The sequence below is a fragment of the Ambystoma mexicanum genome, chromosome 6q (assembly GCF_040938575.1).
Source record: "Ambystoma mexicanum isolate Mex_15411 chromosome 6q, UKY_AmexF1_1, whole genome shotgun sequence".
Classification (NCBI taxonomy): domain Eukaryota; kingdom Metazoa; phylum Chordata; class Amphibia; order Caudata; family Ambystomatidae; genus Ambystoma; species Ambystoma mexicanum.
This window is the reverse complement of record NC_090937.1, coordinates 1367150674-1367176114: the sequence shown is the minus strand read 5'-3', so window position 1 is coordinate 1367176114 and position 25441 is coordinate 1367150674. Positions and strand designations below refer to the sequence as shown.

The window sequence follows — 25441 nt, the reverse complement described above, 5'->3', positions numbered from 1 at the left end:
GTAGAACCTATGACTGTTATGTCCATAACATCCATACCCTGGGAGAGAGTGGGTTTAGACATTGTAGGACCCATGAGGAGTCAAGGGACCTTAAGGTATGATATCATTTTAATGGATATGTTATCCCGATGGGTAGAGATTTCGTGGGTGCAGAATATATCTTCTAAAGATATTATTACATTTTTGGAGGACATTGTTAAGAGGGAAGGTTATTTGACAACAATAGTGACAGATAATGGAGTGCAATTGCTGTCTGAAGAGATGGAAGCATTTCTTAAATTCAATTTATCATTCTGATACCTGTTGAGAGGTTCAATAGGGTCATTAAGAATAGCATCAATAGTGCCATCTCAGAGAATGTCGATCAGAGGACGCAGCAGAAGAGACAGTGGTGGCGCATAGGTTTACCCCTTCTGCCCCCCTATGCCACTAGACGTGTGTCTCCTTTTGAGATGTTAATTGGAAGGAAACCTAACACTAGAGTCTGTCCACCTTGGTTAGGCAGTGCCTGAGAGAAGGGTTTTGATTATGATATTGTCAAAGAGAATATCACCAAGAGACAAGAATGTACTAAATCTCATTTTGACGTGAGGAAAGCTGCAAAGAAATGTCTAGTTGAAAAGGGTGACTGGGTATGAATAAAGGCTCCTCATGTCAGAGCGGAAAAAAGGGTGTTAGTTGGTCAGAACCTATGAAAGTTATGGAAAGATTTCATGGAGTGGTGAAATATTCAGATGGGAGGGTGTGGAATGTTAATAGGGTTTTCAATTGTATGAATTATAAACAGAAAGAGACCGGTTCATTAAATAAAGAGATAAATAAGGAAGGAAGATGCTGTAAGGAAAATAGTCCAGGAAGGAGTCGGAGGTTGACTTGCAGTTGACGTGTGTGTAGAAAACCATCTTATTTGAGAGATTATGTAGATTGAAAGCAACTCTCAATGTCTACCAGTCATTTCGCTAACTACAACCATATCTGATGTTTCATAAGTATCATCAGTTACTTATAACTGCATCAACTTTGTGTTACAATGTAAATGTTTTGTTAGCACTGTTTCTTTTATCTTTATAACTGCATTACCTTTGTGTTAAAATTGAAATGTTTTCTTAGTGAAGTTTCCTTTCATCTTTAGAATGTATATAAGCACTTTGTGAACATTTGTTAAATCAATACAGTAAGAAAGGGATATGTATAGCATTCCATGCTATGTATTCAAAATTCCATGTGAGGTCAGCATGGAGTGTGGAATGCACAGCATGGAATGTAAGTTGAATGATGCACCAAGGATACGGTTGGGGCATTTGAAGAAAGCCAAATGAAGGAGCCGGTTGGCTAAGAGAGAACTTGACAAATAAAGAAGGTTTATACCTCACCTATCATTTCAGAGGACACTAATCAGGTACTGCTTTATCAGCAGAAAACACGAGATATTAAATAGCTTGTCCTTACCTTTTACTACACAACTGCAGATGTTTGGGTCACAGTTGTAATAGCAACTGCACATGCACTTGGACTTGAAGCTCCCCCTCTGTGTTTGTGAGAGATTGGGCAATATTTGTGTCAATGGGATGAGCCATTGGAGGCTATCCGCTCACTCTCACCTGTTTTTGTACTACTGTCTCTCTGCACCCCTGGCTGGTGGACAACTATAGCAGTACATACATAAGAATATACATGTGCAGCATTTAAGAACCGGAGAGAGGGAGAAACATAAAACAAAATAAGATTTATTTTTTTATTACAAATGTCATTGTAAAGTGGACGTCAGTAAATGCAACTAGAAGTGCCAGCCCGTAGACCCCGACAGGAAGGCATGGCTGTGGTTTCCATTTATTTTGGGGGCATTTTCTCAAAGTATGCATGGCATACGCAGGATAAAGCAGCCACAAAGATCATGAACTCGTTGAAGTCGACTTCACTGTCGCCATTTTCGTCCAGATCTTTCAATAGTTTATCCACGGCATCCTTGTCTTTTGCGTTCTAAGGAAAAAGAGAGAAAGAGAAGGAATAACTAAAAGGGTGGAATTGTTTATGTTAATGTAACTAAGTCTTGAAGCGCGCACTGTTTCCACTTGCGTGGTCTCTTGGCGTTCTGGCGGTTCTGCATTGGAAGGAGGGTTGCGTTTGTTACTGGGATTAAGAGGGAGAAGAGTAAGAGAGCCTTGATGTGCTGTTGGCAGCTTCAGTTCAGAGAAACTGTTCACTAACCGTTGGTGTGTTTTCTGGTTGGTAGCCATCATGTGGTGATGAGGTATGGTTGTGCATGGTTTGGTTTCATGTTGGGTGTGGCGAAGTGTGTGAAGTAGATGTATTGCTGTGTTTAGTTCAGTTTGAGGGTGAGCATGCAGAATAGTCCGTTTTTAGAATGGTTAGTTAAGAGCAATGCATTTCCTACATCCAACAATCCAACCAAGTGCGATACATTTCCTACCCTAACAATCCATCTAAGTGCAATATATTTCCTACCCCCAACAATCCAACTAAGTGCGATACATTTCAGGCTAGATGCAAACTATGGCTAACTGGCACAATTAGGCTGGATGCATGTGGTATAAGACATTAGTTAATAAGAGTGGTGGGGTTTTACTGGAGAGCAGTAATGGCTGGCTGTACTCTCCGCCCACACCACACTTACCATATCAGTTGCTGTAGGTGCTCTGCATCAGGTGCTCCAGGTGAACACAAGCAAACACTGAGTGGAGCTGCTCAGTAGGGAGCTGCCCTTATGATGCAGTTACATCTTGTAAGGAGAAAACAGAGTCTACACATGTATCACCCCTTACCACTGGCTTACCATTTGGTTTCCCTGGAACTGCTCCTATTACATCTGGGTCAGAGGTCCCAGTGGCAGTACCAGGAAGAGAAAGAAAACAAAGTATTCTCCGAGTCATGCTTACTTTCTGCTTTTCCAGTGCCTTCCCCCTTCCATTCACAACCAGCAGCAAACAGAAGGCCACTGAAAAGGTAACTCCGGGTACCTGACCCATTATCTTCCATATGATCAAAACAGGCAATAGGACATTAAGTGACATAATATGCCATTATAGGTTCATGTGATGCTGCTCTGAACATAGTACAGTAGCAACTGGACAAATGAGGTTGTACCCACCCATGATGACCCATGGTATAAGTCATGGATTCATATAAGATGGCTGTACTGGGCCTTTTGAGGCTGCACCTGTGAGATGATGGAATTGTCTGCACATATGGTGATGTATCTTACATTTTGTGACTATACAATGCATTAACTGGTATAAGATGTCATTACTGGGGTCTTAACAGCACCTATATTTATTTGTTATTTATTTGAAGAACAGGGATGTCAATTTTAATCAGAAATTACATATAACACTTGTACAGAAGGTGGAGGCATTCCTATGATGGTTGCCTGTACAATCGCACAAACATGAGAACAAGTGATGACGAGTTTATGAGGGTGTAAAAATGTTGGTCATATACGAAGGACAAAACAAACAGAATTATTTTTTATATAAGACAACAGTTGTCTTGCAAAAGCAACATGAACCCAAGGAGATCAGTGCATCAAACTAAAGAGTACTATTTAAATATACAGAATTACATTATTAAGCATCACTGGAAGCAGTGGCGGGGTCAGGTACGGAGGATGCAGGAGAGGATAGGGGGTGCTCACTCTTTAGCAAGTAAATTATGCCATAGACATATTGCCTATGCCAGACATATAAGACATTTACTGCCATAAAACAGCATTACTGTTTCCTCTGAAGCTGTATGTATGAACGAAGCACGAGAGGAGGGTAAGTGCAAGTTTAGTTTTATTTTTCAGGCTCCCTCAGACCTGCTCCACCAACGCCCTCCTCCAACCACCTCACCTCTACCTCGCGCCCGCAGTCACTAGAATGTAAACACAGACGCGAGGCAGACGTGAGACGGAAGTACATGACAATCTATTTCATGCCCCACATGAAAACAACTTCACTACATATCTCCCCCCTATAAAAGAAGCAAAAAACATATTATTATAACAATTTCTAGGGAATAAAACCCCAACACAAACTATATACACACAACTCAAACTATGGTAAAATAAGAACTCAATGCACATAGTCTCCCAGCCATACTGGTTCTTTGGTTACCCTTCCTTTTGTGGTAACACTCTCATTATGCACACCAGGTTCCTCGTCTACACCAGCACGATTAAGTTTTTGACTGCTCTCATTATCATCCATTGGTTGGTCTTTTGCGCTACCGCCTTGTACTTCATTGGCTTTTGCCAGCCTCCCTTTTGACCACACTTCACCTCCCTCTAGAACAACAACTGCATTCCTGACAGCATACATCTTCTTTGGTCCAAGAAATTTAATTCGCTCTCTGTCCACTTCTCCACTAACCGGGGATTCTTTATAAAGACTTCCTCACCCACACTCCATTCACATACTTTCACATTCTTCCTGGTATCAAAGTGCTCTTTATTCTTCACTTGCCCTTCTTCAATCAACCTCATTATCTCTTACCTATCCACATCAACAGCCTTTGCCATCCTGGGCAAAGTTTGGTGCCAGATTCTCTCCCTTTAACAGACACAAACGGAGCAATACCCGTTAATGAATGTGGAGTCGTCGCATAGCTCCAAGTTACATGTTTCAACACCTCTCTCCATGGTTGTCCCATCTGAAACACCATCTGGATCCCTCCTTTTAAGTACCTGTTCACTCTTTCTACTAAGCCATTCGCTCTGGGATGGTATAGTGCTGTTCTTGTGTGCCTATACCATAACTCGCCAAAAATGTTTTCATTCTTGCTGACACAAACTGCACTCATTTGTTCGTTACTATCTCAGATGGAACGCCTTCTCTCATAAAAACTCCCTCCAAAAACTGAATCAAGTCATTTGCAGTCACTTCTCTCACTGATTCCCACTCTATCCGTTTAGAATGGTAGTCTACCAACACCAGCAGGTATTTAAAACTTTCTCCTAACCCTGCAATGGGGCCCATTATGTCTACCGCTAATTTCACCCATGGTTGACCCGGAATGGTGTTAGGAATCATGGGAGTTTCACATACTACCTTACACTTACCACTGGACTAGCACATTATACAATTTTTCACCTTAATTTCTGCCATTTTGTCTATTCCCGGCCACCAATAACTTTGCCTCAACTTCCTCTTCATAGCTCCTTCACTTGGATAACCCTGGTGTCCCAACTCTACCAACATGGCTCGAGTTCCCTCTGGCGGTACACAGAACTGTCCTCTCCACAACTTACCATTAGTAAGATACAATTCGTCTTTGACTTCCCACCATACCTGGAAGTTTTTATCTAGATTTTTCTTTTCTGGCCACCCTTCCACAGTCCATAGTTTTAACAATTTCATGATGTAATTGTTTTGCTCTTCTTGTAACCGCGCGTCCTGTGCAACTGCACACTCTACTTCTGCTACTACACCTTCATCCAAAACATCTTCAACCTCTTCCTCTTTTTCTACAGGTAGTCTGCACAAATAATCTGCCACTAAATTCTTCTTTCCAGGCAGGTAACTCACCTCGAAGTTGTACATCTGCAATCCTAAGCCCCACCTGTTGATTCTTGGAGATCCCATTGCCCACCTAGAACTCTCAAACAGTTGAACCACGGGCTTGTGGTCAGACCTCACTACACATTTTCTCCCCCACAAGAAATACTTAAAGTGATGGATAGGCCAAAACATCGCTAGTGTTTCTCTCTCAATGACGGAATAGTTGGCCTCAGCACCTCTTAGGGAACGGGAAGCAAATGCAATTACTCTTTCTACATTACTCTTGTTATAATGTACTAGGGTTGCACCCAACCCAATACTACTGGCATCCACCACTAGAACACACTTGTCATAAGTCATGAATTTTCCAATTGAGGGTGCACTTATTATTGCTTCCTTGACGCTATTGAGTACCTCCTCACATTCTGAGTTCCATACAAACTTCACCCCCTTTCCCAGTAGTACTCTCAAAGGTGTTGACAGACTAGCAAAATCTTTGACAAATTTGTGATAGTATTCTGATATCCCTAGGACTGATCTTACTTGTTCCTTATTTTCCGGTCGGGGTGCATTCTTAATCGCCTCCACCAAACTTTCTTTAGGCTTCACACCATTTTTGTCTACAACATGCCCCAAGAATTCCACATACTCTACTTTTATTCTGCATTTGTTCCTTCTCACAGTCAACCCAGCTTCATCCAACCTTTTAAACACTTTCGAAAGAATCACATCCTGCTCCTTTTCGGAGTTAGCATGGACCAAAATATCATCCTGGAAGATTTCTACATTTTGTACCCCCTCCAACACAGTCTCCATTACTCTTTGAAATACAGCTGCCACTGACGCCAGCCCAAATGGCATTCTGCAGTACTTAAATGTTTCCAGTAGGGTTACAAATGCCGTCAATTGTTGGCTCTCTTCAAGTAATGGCACCTGGTGGTATGCCTGTGATAAGTCTATCACAGAAAAGATACTGGCCCCTTCGAGTGTTGTCAGATTCTCTGCGATGTTGGGGAGGGGGTGCCTTTCAACCAGGATGTTTCCGTTCAGGTCTCTTAGATCCACACATAGTCTGATTTCACCGTTGGAATTTGCTGCTACTACCACCGGTGAAAGCCATTCAGAGCGTTCTACTCTCTCTGATACCTCCTTGCAACAGTTTTTGTATTTCCCGTTTCACCTTCTCATGCGAGTGGTGCGGTACGGGCCTGACGTTATGCACCTTTGGCACAGCCTCCGTCCTGAGAACGATTTCATGCTCGAATTCTTTCAGCATTCCCAAATCTTCTGAAAATGCTCTGGGATATTCTTGTTCCCATTTATCTTTCACTTCAGCAACAGATATGGGACATTCAGCGATGGCCTGTATCCTTATTCCCAGTTTTCTTTGTTCCGCCCACCCTAATAGGGAGGACCCTTCTTGTGTTACGTACACATCAGCATCACAACTGCGACCTTTGTATTTTATGGATGCTTGGAACTTTCCCAGTACCTTGATGTTTACGTCCCCATAGGCATATGTTATGTTATGTTACTTTGCATTTATATATCGCCTTATGTACCATTGGTATGGTCTGAAGGCGCTGGTAGGTTGAACGCCATTGGGAACCGAAGTTCAAGTCAGTAGAGGGAGTAGAGCGGCATAGCTGCGTGTGATCACCGGATATGTGTACAGCTGGTGTGGCAATCGTGTAATCGCCACTTCTTAGCGGTACGTATTGCGGTTGAGAGATCAAGAGGATGTGTTCGTCTGGCAGGATTTATCCAGACCGATTGTGGCTGGGTTAGGCCTGCGGAGAATGCCTGACTGGGGGGTGTGTAACCAGCAGTGTTTAATTAGAGTGATGGGAAGTATGCAGCAGATGTTGGTATGAGAACAGCTATACTGAATGGTGTCATAGTACCTCTGTGTTCTAATTGAGTGATGGTGTAAGTAAGAGAGTAAGCGTGGTGATGTGATATGATGGGTTACATGCACTTTCCAACGTTCCATGCACTCCAAACCATTCCATGTAAGCCGCGCAATTCTATGCACTTCAATCTGCTCCACGCACTCCAATCCGCTCCACGCATTCGAATCCGCTCCATGTACTCCAATCCGTTCCGTGTATTTCAAAGTTGTTTTATGCACTCCATCCACGCATTTCACCCATACCATCCACATACTTCTTCACATACCTTTCGCATATTATCCTTATTCCATCCACATACTTCACCTGTTCTACCCACCTATGTCACCCATTCCATCCACATACTTCACCCGTTCCACCCACCTATGTCACCCATTCCATCCACATACTTCACCCGTTCCACCCACCTATGTCACCCATTCCATCCACATACTTCACCCGTTCTGTATGCTCTAGGCACTCATCCGCTCTAGGCACTCATCCTCTCCGCACACTCATCCGCTCCGCACACTCATCCAAGTAAGCCTTCCTAACAGCGCCACAATGCCCAAGGGCAGTGGGCGCTTTACAAATACAAATAAATGCAAAGCAACACAGGTGGGAAGTCCCGGAGAGGCAGAGAACGTATATAGAATCACTGTGAGGAACAGAGGAAGAGTGGGAACACGGAGGGCGGTCACACTTTCGCCGTGAAGGGACATTCTGCAGTTACCAAGAGTTTAGGGATTCTGGTGTTGACTCTGGTTATTACAAATGTGGGAGGAGGCCAGTACTCTAAGCTTCCCGATACCTGGATCCAATGGCCGTCGAACTCCTGCAGCGGTTGCATCCGCAGCCTGCACAGGCGCACGAGGTATATGCACGACAAAATCATGGCGAGGGACTTTATGTGTTCATCTAGTTGTTCCACCTTTCCTTGTACACATCCTTCAAATGTCTTCCTTGATATGATATGAGAGTCCACAGTGAACAACTATCAACCTTCATGGTCACAACCCTGCCTTCGATCAAGAAAACGTCTGTTGGTCCTTTCCCTATGGGATATAGCTCGGCAACTTCCGATACATGTTTGCCTTGGAAGGGAAAAGTATGAATATCTTCTTGTTCGGGAACTCCTACTTCTACACTGTTAACCTGCCCAGCCTCCTTGCAGACTCTCACAAAATGTCCCCTCTTCTTACACTTCAAACAATTTATATTCCTTGCTGGGCAAAACATACTCGAGGCAACATGACGATCGCTGCCGCACTTGAAGCACTTCATTTCCCTGAAGGTATTGGGCCTCCTTGAGTTTGAATTTTTGACTGCTGCAACTTCACATCCTGACTTATCTGTCCTCATGTTCAACATATACTTGTTTGTTTGTTCCATGCTTCGTGCCATCTCCACTGCCGCTTCCAGCGGAAGATCACTGGATAACAACCTTTCTTGAATCTTGAGACTATTTGTGCAACAAACCAATTGATCTCGTATCAGTGAGTCAGTGAGCGGACCAAAATCACAAGAATGACTCAAGGTCCTCAGTGCAGCTATGAAATTTTCAACGGACTCTTGGGGTTCTTGTACTCTTTTGACGAACTTGTGTCTCTCAAACGTAGTATTCTTTTTAGGCTCAGTGAATTGTCAACTTTCTTTCAGCTATGCTAAATGAGTCAGTTTCACCTCGACCTTCTTGCGGTGGCTTGGGCAAACGATTGTACACACTGCGGCCTTCAGCGCCCAAGTTGTGCAAAAGAATAGCTTCCTTCCTGGCAGGAGCAAATTTCTCCCCTCCTATTGCAACAAGATACATGTCAAACAGTTTCTTCCACCTATCCCACCTGACGATAGGTGTGCCAGCTTCCGGTAAGAATGGTGGAGGCACTGCCATGCTTGCTGCAGCCATGTTGAAGATTATGTGCTAGCACCTGACAACAAAATGATAAAAATGTACTTGACTGAATATATAAAGTCTTGTTGGATGTCACTTCTGGCTTTCAAAGGTGTGTAAACACCACTAGCATTAAGTGCCTTTCGAACTGTAATGCACTGTTTGCTTTGTTGAAGATCTTATTCTTTGTGTGGGCTCCTGAGATCCTTACTGTCTCACAGAGACCTTGTGTTGGGAAAAGATTTGGCAAGAATAGTAAGTCTGGGTGCTGAACATCTATATTCACAGTGTTTGTTTGTGTTAAAAGCCTTGTAGAAAGTTTTCTCGTGGCTAGCTTAGTTTAGTCAGTGACTCCACTGGTTGGTGAGGTCTTCAAGGGTTAACACTCAGAGAGCCTGTGGTACGTGGCGTGAATTTCGCTCTGCGTGAATTTTGTTCTTCCTTTTCCCTCCCCCTCGCCTCCTCACCTCTGTTTGGAGCGCAGAGAAAAATGGGGGGCGGGACCAGATGCTGGAGCCGCCCACACGCCGGCAGTACCTCCCTGCTATCCTTCGCAGGGGGAGGACGCCGTCACAACACGGCTGTTTCTCTTAGCCGGCGCTGCCGCCAGCCCGTTTGAGACCTGGGAAGAGCGGCTGACGAGTGCCGACAGGTCCGCACACATGTCTCCGGGAGTTGGGCAGGAGTCCACGCAGTGTCTTATCGTCTGGCGGGCCTGTAGCTAAGTACTCGATCCCATCCTCATCGCCATTGTAGGAACGAAGCACGAGAGGAGGGTAAAAACCAGAACAAAATGTATCCAACTCAATACTAACTCAATCTGTGGGTTTAAAGGACAAGAGAAAAGAACCATGTCACCTGGTACATTTAAAACAACTGGTGAGCATGTTGTTTTAGAGGGTATAGCCATGACTAGTCCAATAAGGTAGAACTCACTCGTGTGGCTGTAAAGTGGTCACATCAGTACAGCGAAAACTTTAGGGCTGGGGATGCCGTAAACAGCGTAATTTGAAGACTTCTATATATTCATACGAATTCGTTGTTGAGAGCAGACTCTAGAGACAGGGGTAAGCAAGTATGTGCTATTTAGTATCAATCAGGCATAAAACAGTAAAAGAATAATGAAATCTATATTCATGTAGTGTACCTGGCGCAGGCTAAATTGTACTTGTGTAGTGCATCGGCACCGAGTGTGTAGGTAGCTGCAGAGCTGACAATGGAAAATGTCAATCGTAAGTAGAAATGGCGATCGCTGTCATACCGGTGAGTCTATCGCTGTAATCCAGAGTATCTTAAACCGTGTCTGTAATGTTAAAAAAGAAGGGGGGGGGGGATTGGAGTTGTAGGGTTCGCAAATGGAATGCCTCCGGATGATGTCTCTAGATAGAACGAGTACCTGTCTGTGAACAGCGTACGCTGTGTCTGGTCGAGCTGCACTCTAGAGAGAGCGTGGCGGTTGCCACAGTGATGGGAGTGAATGCATCTCTTGTTAGCCGCCATATTAGAATGGTGATATAAATGACTGGGAAGGTCATAGAAACTAAGAACGGACTAAGCCCTATGCGTGTCTACAGTGGGCTCCATATTGGAGTGAATGTTCAAGGATAAGTATCAATGCGAAGTCTAGTGAATCCGCACTAGTGTTCTCAATTGGTGTGAAGTGGGTGCCCTTTTACATTTTAATGATGTTTTCATGTCATCTATTGTGTCTTTGTATGCAATGTCACATAGAGATAATCTAACAGTGGGGATATTACCTAATATTACCTAATTCCATATAGGGTCAACATCAGTTCAAGATAATAACTCATACCTTACCATGGTAATTATTATAATAAAATCAACATATCCAACTATACAGGTGTAACAAAAAACATTGTTGTATCTCGTTGTTGGTCATTCATGAACATTGATTGAAACAAGAAAAACCCACTTCAAGACTGTGGCCCTCATTACAAGTCCGGTGCTGACGATTTTAATGAGTTGGGCATGTTTGTGGTCTGTCCTGAGGTTGTTTGTTTGAAAAATGTTATGTTCAGGTTTGTTTCGTGTCGGCAGAATAGCAGCGGTTAAACGGCACCTTTCGTAGCTGCAGTCCTAAATCCACCAATAGGAGCTTGTGTATTTTGGTGGGTTACCATAACCCATGGACGTTATTTGGAGGTTGCTAGGGGTCGCAATTGTGACTTCCCTTGCTGTCCCCTTTGCTACCGCTGGCACGCCCTTTGAATTTTACTTTTTTGAAGCATCAGCTTTGCTAAAGCTGAGGGCTGCATTCTCTCTGAGCTATTAGTCCACAACGTCTATACAAAGAATGAGTCATACACGCTGTGCAGTGTACCGCAACCAGCTTGCACCAGTTCAACTTTCAACTTGCTGGGGCAGGCTTGGGCAAGTTCGGCAGACCCACATGCGGTGCCAGGAAGCCTGAACAACGCAGTGTAACACACAGTCAGCCACGACCCAAAGTTCCCTCGATACCACATGGTGCTGAAGTAAACCAATCCTACATTGCTGGACACCTCACCTAGAACCCTCACGTTCCGGTTAGGAGCTCACGGGAATTGAAATGTGTACCTCCAAATATAAAGTGAAGTCAGAAGTAGTGTGACGCACACAGCGTGTGAGTCAAACGTGGGCTGCTTCAAATTAAAAACGCAGCATTGTTTGTCCTAACTATTCCAGATCTCTGCAGCTTAGTACGCGTACATGGAGAGGAAGGACGCCTTCCCTCTGGCATCCGTTTATGGGAAAAAACGTCTTGTGATAGAAGTGGCTTTGAATCCCCATAATGACTAGTTGGAAGAGGCATTCTGGGGCTGATCGGGAACTACAGGAAAGGGGTAGATATCAAGACACTGGGGCAGACATCGGGTTGAACAAGAGGGAGATGAAACAAAGAAAGCAAGGTTGCTGTATTCGTTTGCCCTACTCCTACAGCCTTTTTTTGCCTTTCACTAATAAATGTGTATTTTTTATATGCAATGCTCAGCACAGAGGCGAGCATAATCAACTAAATCAGAAGGCCATGTTTGTATACACATATCTGTGTGTTTTGCTTTTGGGAGCAAGCTCTTGAAGGCACTCACACATGTCTCCGCCAATGTCCTCTGTCATTTGCATCGGAGATGACATGATAAACTCTTTGCTGGTAGACCCATTGTAAGGGAGGCCTTTTTCTGAACCTAATAATAAAAAAATCAGTGATTTTCAAATTGTTCACATAGTTTAACCACCGAAAAAGATCTAATTTGCAGCTACTTCTTCCATGAAAAGACTGGCCTGAGGCTATCTCGGCGCTCTGACATCAGAACTGAAAGCTCACAACGGACGTGATGAAGGTGCGAGTATCAAAAGCTTTTTTTTCCTTACAGAGCTGTAAAAATACAAGGCTATTGTAAAAAAGAGTTGCATTGACTTAAATCATTATTTCAGATATTCACACGGTCTCTGTGGGTTCAATATTTTTTCCATCAATTGGATGTGTGCACCTTAAACAACCTTTCTCGTTCATTTGTGTTCCTTGTGGCTCCCTTCCTTGGTTCTGTGGGACACTGACCATCGCCAGCTCCTAACACGAACCGCCAGTGTGAATCAGACAAAAAGCTGTGCGCACAAAGGTATTTTTAAAGCATCGAGACAGAAGACTTGCTCCCTCCCATACTCTCTTTGGCCTCGTTTATTCCGTTTTTATTGTCAGAAGCCCAAGCCCAAATGGAACATGTTCACTTGTGTGCTTTATCATATTTGTTCTCAGACTGCCCTACCCTCACTCATTCTAGACTCTTTCTCTCCAGTCTGTTTTTAAATGTTTTTTAGAAACTCCAACACTTAACATGTAAGAGTTTTGAATCCCTAAAAGAGAGTTTAGTAGGACAATGCACTTATTGTAGGCACCTGTTATAACTTTCAGCTCCCTCTCCCACCAAATCTCCCCCTCATCCCCATTTTCCCCTAACGTTCTGCCTCTTCCCTCCCTCGCTCCCACTTCCTCTTTCCTGCACCCTCCTTGCCTCTCACTCATGCTTAAACGCAGGGAATCCCCCGGCCTGGACTTATTTTTACCCAATGGTATTTAATGGCCACTCTTTTTACGTCCTTACATGGTGCCTTGTTCCTCTGTGAAAGGGCAGAACCTTATATATATATGTATATATATGCTGCATAGCTGGTGTCGGAAAGAGCATAGAAAGTGTTTTTCACATGTATTCTCTGCAGTTCATATTTTGCGGCCATATTTTATGCTTCCCCCAAACGTAATGTTTGGTGCATTGCCCATTTACAGACAGAAGCAGGTGCAGCATGTAAGTTGGTTGAGGAACTGGGTTGTGTAGCCTTCTGATGAAGGAAGGCTTTCAGGGTCTAACCCTGCACTACAGTAATGCTCAAAATCGCGTTTACCACATAGTAGCTGTACGTGCCATGCGTGTTCCTGGGGGAAGGCTGCCCTATATTAGTTGTTGGGAGAACATGTTCTGCACGGCAATCCTGACATGTTTTGTTACACAGGCATTGTGATTTTTCTTTGCGTTCAGCCAGAATATGTATATGTTTTGTAGCTGTTTTCAGCCGTTCCATTTTTTATTTATCTGTTGCGTTGGAGTACAGCTAGGATGGGGATGGGAATGATGAACGACCTACAACTTGTGGGTGTTGTATGGGTATTTATCCGCCCATTGACTGCCCCTCGCCATGCTAATCTCTATGACCATTCCCACCCACTACCATCCCTTGCCTGCCCAAAACACATTCTCCTTGGATCTCCTTGAGATAGCTCTGTCGGGCAGTAACACATGACTTTGGCCTACCAGTGTTATTTCTAATCAGCCTGCTACGAGCTATTGGCTTAATTTCAACCATACATTCACTACTAATGTAATATCAATGAATAACCATGTGTGCCATGTGTGTCCTCAAATATGCTCCTTGAACTGAAATAATGCAATCATGTAGAAAACAACCATTGACAAAGCCAAGAGTTTTGGCTTGTGAATATTTGTTTTAGCTGCACAGCTGTCATGGCTGATTAACTGGTGAAGATGCCTCCTGGCCCATTGCTAGAGAGGTTGGGGGTCTGTGTTGACAGCTCGTACCCAGTCAGACCCTAGCAGTAGTCTAACAAGAAATTGCATTTTTAATGGAAAAGCCAAAGTATCATTACTGGCATTAAAGTCAGCATGAGTATGTTCTTATTTGGCACATATCCGTGCAGCCACCATGGACCACAAACTGCTAGTGAGGAATGCAGGCGTGTTGACAGGCCTTGGGGGAAATTAATGAGGATCTTTCTGCGTTCCTTGTCACACGCAATATGTGAAAACTGCCTAACAAATGAAAATGCTTCAGAAATATTCCAACACCTGTAAATACATTTAACCTTCTACAATCTTTTGTTGTGTGTGTGTGTATATCCTGATAGGGGCTCACTGTAGATTTGCTGGGTTCTCGCTGAGTTGTTAAGGGTTGAATTTGTTGACACACCTTCTTTCATTTCATGCAACAGCCACATGTTTTTTCTTTCCACATTCACAGTAACTTGTTAAAATTGACTTCTACACACTGATATTAACGCTAAATATGGTTAACCATTCATGTATGAAATGCCTATCATATTACAGTGATATCGTAACCATATTTTTCTTAGTTTACTGAGGAACAATGCTATGCGATTCTATTTCCTGTTTTGTCACGGGATGGAAGGCTCTGTGTCCTCACAGAACCGCATATATATATATATATATATATATATATATATATATATATATATATATATATATATGCTGCATAGTGTAAGGTGTGAAAGGCAACTTTGTCTATCTGCCTCTCAATTTGCAAGAAAATAAACACTCTGGAAGTGAAATGTGACATTTATGATTCTTTGTTTTTGTGAATGGTGTTGCTGCAAAGGACAAACATTTTTGGCAACAGCTTAAATCTATCACTAAGGTAAAGGGAGCTTTAGAGTATCTAGAGAAAGTAGAGAATCACAATTAACCGTATAAAGGCAGTCATGAGACTTGTCTATACTTGATGATGGGTTAACAAACAAGAACAATAAAGATCAGTTTATTTTTGCCAAAGGTAACAGTTTGCATGAGCATTACAGTATTCATCCTCTACTCCTTTACCTTAACGAGAAGTGATGTGTAATACTCTTGAATTATATCAAATGAAACAAGCAAAAGTTGCACCAGTCAGTGTCTGGGAAAAACGTTAGACGTTTGTCGTTTCCCTATACTCTTCCCACTGTAAAAGGTGGCAGATTGGTTTATCAGAAAGTCCTAATTTTGTCCTCAGATTACCGTTGTATGTGTATGTATTCTAAAGATTCCAGATTCTGCATCAATATCGAATATATTTTACACTTAATATGTAAAATTTGATTTTCAACACTGTGCTATTCTGTTCTTCATCCACTTCAAATGGGAACTAGATTTCAAAGTGTTTCTGCAAATGAGATGCTTCAACAGGTAAAACAAAAGAACGAAGTTCTAGAAGGGAATATTACCAATATCCTTGCCACTGTGAGAGGATTTAAAGAATATTGGTATAGAAGACATTCTGAGGTTAGATGCATGCTCCGAAACCTGGATCCTCCAACTTGGTTTGGACTTTAAGTTGTGCCGAGTATGGCTGGGATGATCTTGCAGAGTGGATTTGAGAAATCAATCCAACTAAAGAAGGTATATTGCACGTGTCATCAGAATAATTGTGTGCCATGGACCTTGTTAGTGTATCTCGATTCATCGATCACTGATTTTTAGCAATGTTACATTTTATATGTAAGAAAGCTAATGGTGCACAAGGGACTGTGGAACATTACTTTTGGAGGATAGAGTACCAAGCACGTGGAGCGCCACATATACATATGCTTCTGCGGCTTAACTATGCCCCACAATTTGGTACAAAAGTGATAGCTATGTCATGCAATCTATTGATAAAATATTACTTTTTCAATACCTGCTCGGCATGTCAATGCTGTTCTAGGAAAAACGTGGAAAGGTTTCAAATGCACATGTGTGAAGTATTGTCAAACAAAATGTAAAAGTAAGGACAAGTACTACACTAAGTGCAGATTTGGATTTCCTAGGCCTGTTTCCCCAGTTGGTCAAGCAAATAGTGTTCTTACATCTGTTCAGTACCATGGACTGATACATCGCCTAATAATACGTTTCATGTAAAAAGAGACAAGGAATGCCAATCTGTAAATGATTACAATCCCGTCATTGCTCAGCTTTGGAATGCTAATACTGATGTATAGAATATTGCTGATAACACAACAGCTGTTGCTCGTTATGTTATAGCATTCTTGACAAAAGCTGAAAAGAGCAACGCAACTGAAGTGTGGGCTAATTTATCTACTCTTACAGCCTGATTTACAAAAATGTTTTTAAATGGGAAATCACGCCCCAAGTCAGAAACTACTGAAATTTGATATCAAAATGCTCTCTGACAAGGAGAGTGTGCAAGCTACAAGGCTGCAGATCGGCTAACTAGTTTGCCTCTGTCTGGATGTAGCCTCAACGTACTTTGGCTAGTTCTTGGTCCTGCAATTAGCAGAAAGCGTGCACTAAAGCCTATGCCTGAAATTGGCCAATTAGCTGAAAGAGTACCTTATAGTACAGAAATTTTGAAAACACTTTTCATTGATACTCATTATCCAAATAGGTCTACACATTTAGAAAACATTTGCTTGTATGAAGTAGCAAAATGCTAGCCATACTGAAATATGGAAGCAAACAATGACAGAATGGTTTAAAGGGCATGGGTGTACTGATTGTCTGTTGCGACATGAAAAGCCAAGTCTCATCAAACACATGAAACTATCTTGCCAAACTTCAGTGAATAAGGAATTGTTTTTTCCCTTTTCCAGTTGTTCTTGCCATGGCATGCAAAGAGTGATCTGCTTGGAAGTTGTGAAACGTTCAAACTGTCGTTTCTTGCAAATAAAGTATATATCATGTACCCAAAGTTTGAACAGTACTTAGACCTACTGGAAAAAGAAATCCGCTAAGAAGAACTTTTGGCAGCTGAATTGGCAAAGGAGACTCCTGAGGGCAGTCAGGAATATGCTCAAAGAAGTGAAAGTGTTTTAGGAGATCCAATTATTCAAGCAGATGTTGAACTTGCCATGGAAGAAGCCGAAAGTGCAATGGAACAAATAAAACATTCACGTACAAATGTGCAGACGTTAGTAAAGAGAAAAAGGAAATTTATGACAAAATGAAAGAGAGGTTTTTCATGGTCTTAAACATAAGCATGAATGTTCCTGTGCCCACTACAACCCTTTATTGATGTATGTTAGTGGACAGGCGGGTACGGGAGGATCTTTTCTAATTTATGCATTAAGAGCAATAATACAACACGTGACCAATTGCTCTGTGCCATGTTTTGTGACTGCTCCCACATCATGGGTGGTGTTACGTTACATTGATGATTGATGCTACTAGTGGGGCATGACAATTCACTTGAACACCAGAAACTTGCATCAAATGCAGCACAAGAAGTATGGCGAGTTCTGAGAAAATGGATTGTCTTGATTGTGGATGAAGTGGGTATGGTGTCTAACTTGATGCTAGCTTTATTTCAATTGCGAATGCAAGAGGTCTTGAGGAAATACTATGATGTTGTGTTTGGAGGCAAACATGTCTGTGTTTTTGGAGATTTGTTACAGTTAACTCCTGTGAAGGGTCAACCAGTCTTCAAGCTTCAATCAAAGGATAGTAAAAAGAAACTATAGGTAGCATTGGTAATGTGAACCATTGTAATTATTTTGAATATATGGAGCTTACCATTAATATGAGGCAGTCTGCAGATTTAGAGTATGCAGAAATGTTACAAAACATTTGTTTAGGTTTGCTAGATGATAAGAAAACTGTCTTCAAAGGTAGACTGGTTTCTAACATGTTTCATGCAGGTTGTACTAGACCTGATCTCATGGAGCATGTCCAAGCAAATAACATTCCTTGTGTTGTCTTGATGTGTACACTTGCAGAGCATGACAAGTTCAACTCTATAATGATGCACTATGAGAATCAAACAATTATAGAGATACGATTGTGCAATGTTCTAGGTGGGCACCTTGGGCCACTAGAACTACATTAATTAACTGAATCAGACACATTAATTTACAAACAGCAGGTCTAGAGTCGGTTTTAAAACTGTGCACGGGTTATGTTAAAGCAGAACCTGAATGTTGAAATTGGTCTGGTGAATGGAGCAATGGGGAGAGGAGATGCATTTATCACTTTTCCACATAGTACAAGTACAAATAAAGAATCTATTTGGTTAGGTTTGTGTAGAGGAACCCCACTTAATTTGCCGTATTGCATGCTTCATGATGTGTAAAGATATGTTTGTGAAAAGAACACAATTTCCATTGTCCTCTGCATATGCAATACCTGTGCATATATCACAAAGATTGACTTTAGAAGCTGCACTGATAGAAATAGGTCCAACAGTGTTTAAAGAATGAATGTCATATGTATTACTGTTATGAGTAAATAATAACAAAGGATTGATTGTTATTAAACTTTGATGAGACAGAAGTGACAGCTGACATTTCATATATTCAAGAGTACAATAGGTTACATGTACTATATGCTCCTCTTCTTGGCTTATTACCAACTCCTGTAACACTTATTTCAACCAAAAATAAGCAACAGGTAAAGATACATTCAAAGAAAATAGTTCTGATACATTCTGTAAAGGAGAGCAATATAACAGCGTTGGAAGGTAAAGTAGATTTGCAATACTTCCATTGTAGCTTTAGTAATGATACAGGAGTTGATTGATACTCAAATCTAAAATGCAGCTTTGTGTATGTTGTTTCAAAGCATGCAAATAGTAGCTTCAACAGTGGACAAAATCTATGTGAGGAACTTTCAAGTGTTAAACTGTCGGTAGATAAAAGACCACAAGACATACATTCGGCAATGTCAATTCAACATGTAGTAAATGCAGAAACGGGAAGAGACAATTTTTCTGAAAATACTCAACAAGATATGCAAGAAATTGCAGTGATTATTTTTGAGGTGTTATTTGATAGGAATCTCTTATGAGTGGAACCATGAGTGCCCACAATGTCATGAACAAGAAATATGTTGCGATCCTCTGGAAAGGTTTTTATATCTTCCAGTACCTGATCAGATAAGTGCACATTTTGCTGATCTGGTAATAAAAGCTTATCGTGATATGAGGTGTGATATCCAATCATCACTTCAAAATTGATACTATAATAATTACCTTTTAGTAATGTTACAGAAATACAGAATGGATGGAAGGAAAATAATACTCCCATTTTTAACTTTGTAAATGCTCAGGTATCAATTTTCAAGAAAACATTTAAAACATGTGCAATTAACTTTCAAGTGGGTGCATCCATTCATAGCGGACATTTCACAATGTGGTTGCACAGAGAAGTAGATTGGCTTGTGTGCAATGACTTTACAGTATCGCACAAAGCTAGATTGCCAAAGGGTTTAAAGAATGCCTATTTAATATGATTAGAACTCAGGTTTTAAAGTATTTGAAAGCTGAAATTACAATGTAAATACAAATTAAATAGGTCTATGAAGGACAAATGTATTATTTTTAGGGATTACTGTCTACACATTTAGTAATTCTTAATATGGTATCAATAAAACACATTTTTTAAAGCAGATGGTCAATATGCTAGAAATTATAACAGCGAGGATTGTGCAATCTTATATCTGTTTTATTGATGTATATTTGATGTATATTTTTATGTGTAATAGTGTTTCCTATAATCACTAGGTTGTATAGGTGGGTTCCATGTACATTATTGTGAATGTTAGGGAGTGTAGTTTGAGATAACTGCATATGAAACAAAAAAAACACAGTTGTAAAAAGAGCTATAAAGAAAGGTCACAGTATTAAAAGTATTAAACTAGAAGACTGGTATAAAGAAAGATTGTATTGTGAGGTATACATTGTAGAATATTGTCATTATGTGTGTAGGTGGCCAGAATAAGGACACACACAGATTTTACAAGAAGTATTCTAATGACAATTAAAACAGATTCAGGATGTGCTCTATGTATTTAGTGATAGTGTATATTGCATTTGTCTTGCTATTGTTTTATATAATAGTATGACTTTACAATAAAATGTTTCCACCCAAAATAATGATACAATGTTGCCATTGCTTTATATATTTGGTAAAACTGATGACATAGTTAGGTTATGGGTCTTGGTTTCCTTACTAAGGTTACATAAACAATTCTGCAAATCCCATATATCGTAAAGTGAAATATAGTTTGTACAAACATTAAACGTAAGCTTTTTGTATATAGTTACTTATTGTTATGATGTTGTTAGTGTATAATTTTGTGTACATACAATTTTATTTTGTTTTTAGTGTAAAATTATGTTAGGAATAACTTTCTGAAATGTTTTTAGAGTCATTATTTTCATTTGTGTGTGTTTTTGTAGAAAGTAAAATCACTTATAGAAAACTAATGTATTGGCAGTGTGTACATTAAATAGTAATGATGTTTTGTAGAAACAGCTAAATGACACAGACATTAGTATTAGTATACATTTAATACTTTAAGACGATTACTATCAAACTAAGAATATGTCACACATGTTAGTTTACTGAGACTAAAAGTAGAGTTTTTTTTTTCTCTGGAACAAGATGTTTTTTCCTCTACAGCAACATGATTAATAGTCACAACCTTAATTGGTTGAGTACTAAGAATACATTGAGTATTCCTACAGAAGTATTATGAAAAAAATTTGACCAGTCTACTTTTTATTTCCATTATAAAATGTTACATTATCTTTGACAGATTTCATGTTGATTAAACTACTAGAATTAAGAGAAGAGGTCAGGTAAGCAAAAATTACGACTGTTGATGTTTTATATGTTTTTTAAAATATTATTTGTAGTAAATAAGTGGTTTTGTAATTTGTTTACATAGCTTTATTTATTGTAGAAAATGTATAAACTGTAGAATAATGACATCTTTGAAAAATAACTGGAAAATGTTTTAGTTTGGAAACAGTTCAGGTGAGGAATACATCGTAGCAAAACATTTGAAATTCAGGGAAAAAAATTGTTGCAGCAATGTTAAGGTGAGCAATACACTGTAACAAAACCTTTCAAATTCAGGGAAAACACTTTAGTTGAAGGAATGTTAAGGTGAACATTTGACGCTCCAAACCCCCTGGAAGTCGGCAGACAATTCGAGCAAAGCCACCTTAACTTCACGCCCCCTGTTGAGCAGCATATGACCATAATGATGACATTGTTGTGTTACAATTTCAACTTAACATCCCTGCAACTAAAGTGTTTTCCATGTATGTATATATATATATATATACATATACATATATACATACACACACACATATAGGTATGTGAACAAGCTACTTGTGTGTAGTGAAACGTGTATTACGAGTGTTTCCTTACCCTGGGCTCAGGGCATTTATTAGAGTACCCAGTGTACCAACTTTTTGGATTTGCATTTTGCTTTTTTCCAATTGTGGGACTGGCAGCGGAGTGCATGTCATGCTGCTGTGCCGCATACCTTTCAAGCTTTTATATATATATATACACACACAAACTGGTGTTATCTCTTGAGCGGTATTCATTCAAATACTTATTATTCTCCATAGTCACTATTTTAGTGGCATTATATCGATTTACTAATCAATCAGATGTTAATAGCAGTCTTATTGGATTTGAAAAAGTGCAGTCTTTCTTTCATTCCAATTATTATCAGGATGCCCGTCTAATTTGTATTTTCATTTGTATTTATTGAATGAGTGCGGGAAATATGGTAGGAAGAAGAATGAATAGTGAGGGGAAGATACTTCCAATGAAATGGAGCAAAAAGAATAAAAGAACGAAAGCGAGAAGAGGCACAAGGGGGTTGGGAACAATAAGACGATAAGTGGTTTTAGAGCGTAAAGCTTGTGTAGGGGAGTAGACGGAAATATGAGAGGCAAAAGATAAGGTGGAGCAACCATGGAGACATTTAAAAACTATAGAAAGAAAATGAAACTGGAGACGATATTCAAATGGTAGAACAGAGGCATGAAGGAGTGATGAGGAAATTGAAGAACGGAAGGACATACCAATGAGAAGGCAGATAGCAGAGCTATAGATAGAACGTAGAGGGGTAAGATGAGAGATCCAGCAAGTACAATCAAGAGAGAAGACCAGTAGTCGATACGAGAAAAAGATTAAAGCAGAAATAAGAAGTTTAGTAGCATGAAAAGAAAGAAAAGGACAAGCACTATGAAGATTGAAAAGGAGAGGACGGCAGGAGATATGAGAAGAATAAGAGCGGGAGGAATCAAAGAGGATGCAAAGATTCTGAGCAGAGAAAGAAAAGGGGAGCTGAAAAGGCGGCAATGAAAGAAAAAAGGAGAAGGAAGAGGCGTAGAGGAGGAGGGGGAAGAAAAGGACTTCTGTCTTAGCTCGGTTAAGATGAAGGAAGTGAGATCTCATCCAAGATTGGGTGGAAGAAAGACAGGCAGAGACTTGAGAATGCAGAGAGTCAGAGAAATCAGAAAAAGAGAAAAAGATTTGGGAGTCTTCTGCGTAGTAATGGCGGGAGAGATTGGAGGAAGAGATGAGAGAAAAAAGGGGGATGGTATACAGTGAAAACAAAAGATGACCAAAGACAGAACCGTGGTGGATGGACACCATATATAGGTGGGCGTGGGGAAGAGAGCTGAAGCTCATGATACAAAATAAGATAAGATTTATAAACAAGAAAGAGAGGAAAGTAAAGTAGGGTGATCGACGAAATCAAAGCTGCAGATAGATGGAGTAAATCAGCATAGAAGAAAGCTTATTATGACATGCAGAAATTAGAAAATCACACATGCAAGAGAGCCGTTTCTGTAGAATGAGCAAGTGTGAATCCATACTAAAGAGGGGGAAGAAGAGAACGGGGATCAAGATAAGCTGGCATTTGTGATTAACCGATATGCTCCAATAGCTTAGATAGAAAAGGAAGAAGAGAAATGGGCGGAAAATTAGCAGGAGGTGAAGGGCCAAGTGAGGGTTTCTTTAAAATAGGAATAACAGTAGATTGTTTAAATGAATCAGGAAAAACAGAAGAGAAAAGAGAAATATTAATAAGAATAGTAAGATAAGAAAGAAGCTGATAAGTTGAGGGGATAAGAGTAGATGGGATAGGGTCAAATATGGAAGCGGTAGGATGAGCATGAGAAAGAAAGCCAGCAGAATCAGAATCAGTGAGAAGGCAAAAAGCAGAAAGGCTGTAGGAGGAAGCAGCACAAGGAACAGAGGAGAAGATGAGATCAAGAGACTATCCGGAGGAATGTGATGGGGGCATCAAGAGCAAAAAGATTATAGGAATCGAGAAGAGGCACATCACATTATTTGTGTGGCCTTAAATGCATCTATGTATGAATGCTGAAATAATAATTGATCTCACCACAAACCAGATATCAATATGAGATAATTATATCCATCCCATATGCCCTGCGTACATGAACTATGCCCAACTCTACAGTGATGTATGCCCCACTCTTCTCTAGGGTGCCCACATCAGGTGGTGCGCTGATAAATGTTTAGTGTAGTTTACTTTACATGACGTTGTGCTATTTTTTAAGCACACATCCACCACAATGCGATTCCTTGGTGTTGATACCTAATCGAGGCAGATGAAGTGGAGTGCCTAGACGCCTTCGGGCCGTAGTCTGCGCTTTATAAATCTTAAAATAATAATAATAACAATGGACAACTGGGGATCAGTGCTGGAGAGGCGGCGGGCCATATCTTCAGAGAACGAGGGACGATGTGGGAAGAAGGGCTGCCGGGTGAAGATAGTCAGTGTGTTCTAGAGCGTGGGGGCACAGAAGGAGAAAGCACAGCCTCCGATGTGGCCGTGTGCGATACAGGAGACATGGAGAAGTGAGTAGGTGGACGAGTGGAGGTGGCAGCGAGGAGAATAGAGACAGAGACAAGAAGAGAGAAAACCAGGCTCGCGGCAGTAAAGAACAATACACTGTGCAAACGGACTTAGACTCTGCCCGCTGTTTACTATGAGGCTAATGAAGTTTCTCCGGATAGGTTGAGATGCGGCCAGTACTTTACAGACCGGAAATAAGACGCAAAGCTGCTTTTTAAAGAACTTTGATTCAGAGGATACGAAAAGCTGGAACATCAAGAAAAAGCATGTTAGAGCTGTCAAGGTGGGCCTGAATGATGGCAGAGGTGGCAGAAATATGGGCTGAGAATGTAAGAAAAGGGACAATCTGCTGAAGAAATCCAAGATAGTAGTGGCAGGAAAAAGGAAGATGCTAAATGTATGGTTGTAGAGATATTTGTCAGTCATGCTTGATGCTACATTCTTTTGCGGAGGCAGCCTGGGCAGGACAAAGCCCCAAAGACTGCGGTCATAGTCATTCCAAGTATCTGCGGGCTACCGAAGACTGCAACCTTTCATTGGTCGGAGTTGGGCTTCAAAGAGTTCAAAGGCATGAAAGAAGCAATAACTGACAAAGGGGAACCTGGATAAGGTGGCACCAGCTCAGTGTCACCAGCGCAGGTGTAAATAATTAAACTGCAAGAAACAATGAATACATCAACAGGTTTAAGCAGTAGTGTGGCCAGAATTTCTTGGCGTGGTGGGCCTGCACCACATTCCCACTCTCCTTCTAACCAGGTGGTTATGTGAGCTTTTAAAGGGTATTTTCACAGCTTTGTTTTGAAGTGTACAAGACAAAATTCAGCCAAATATCCCTGCATCTTACTCTTCAATATTGCACTGTACATATTTTCCATTTTTTCTTTTTAAAAGGTAGGTTTTTAAAAATAATTTTATAGCAAGAGATACTACATAAGGAAATTGCTGTTTGCCCTTTTTGTATATTATCCCTAAAACACCATATGTGCTTGGCATATAATAAGAAAGCCAGAACATGTGAGGGTACACCTTACACATAGTGACTGTAGAAGGCATATGATTGCATTTTTGAAGAATCTGAAGGTGAACTTGGCACATCATTGCTGCAACTGAGCATGTAAGTCCATACCTTATATAGGGCAAATGTACCACCCAATGATGGCATTATTGGCACATGACAAGAGATCCAATTGGGCTACAGCTTACATGTGCTGCTGATACCGGACATATGACAGCAGTGCCTGCAAATGA

General features: G+C 40.9%; 1 protein-coding gene across 1 annotated transcript in view; it reads right to left on the bottom strand.

The window, feature by feature from the left end:
• Positions 1-1711: 1711 nt before the first annotated feature.
• The window catches only part of LOC138516686 (protein S100-P-like), a 28215-nt gene continuing 4485 nt past the window's right edge, over positions 1712-25441 (bottom strand). Inside the window, exon 2 of the mRNA XM_069631992.1 lies at positions 1712-1980. Coding sequence (XP_069488093.1) covers positions 1831-1980 — 150 coding nt within the window. The 3' untranslated portion in view covers positions 1712-1830. The remainder of the gene's footprint in view (positions 1981-25441) is intronic.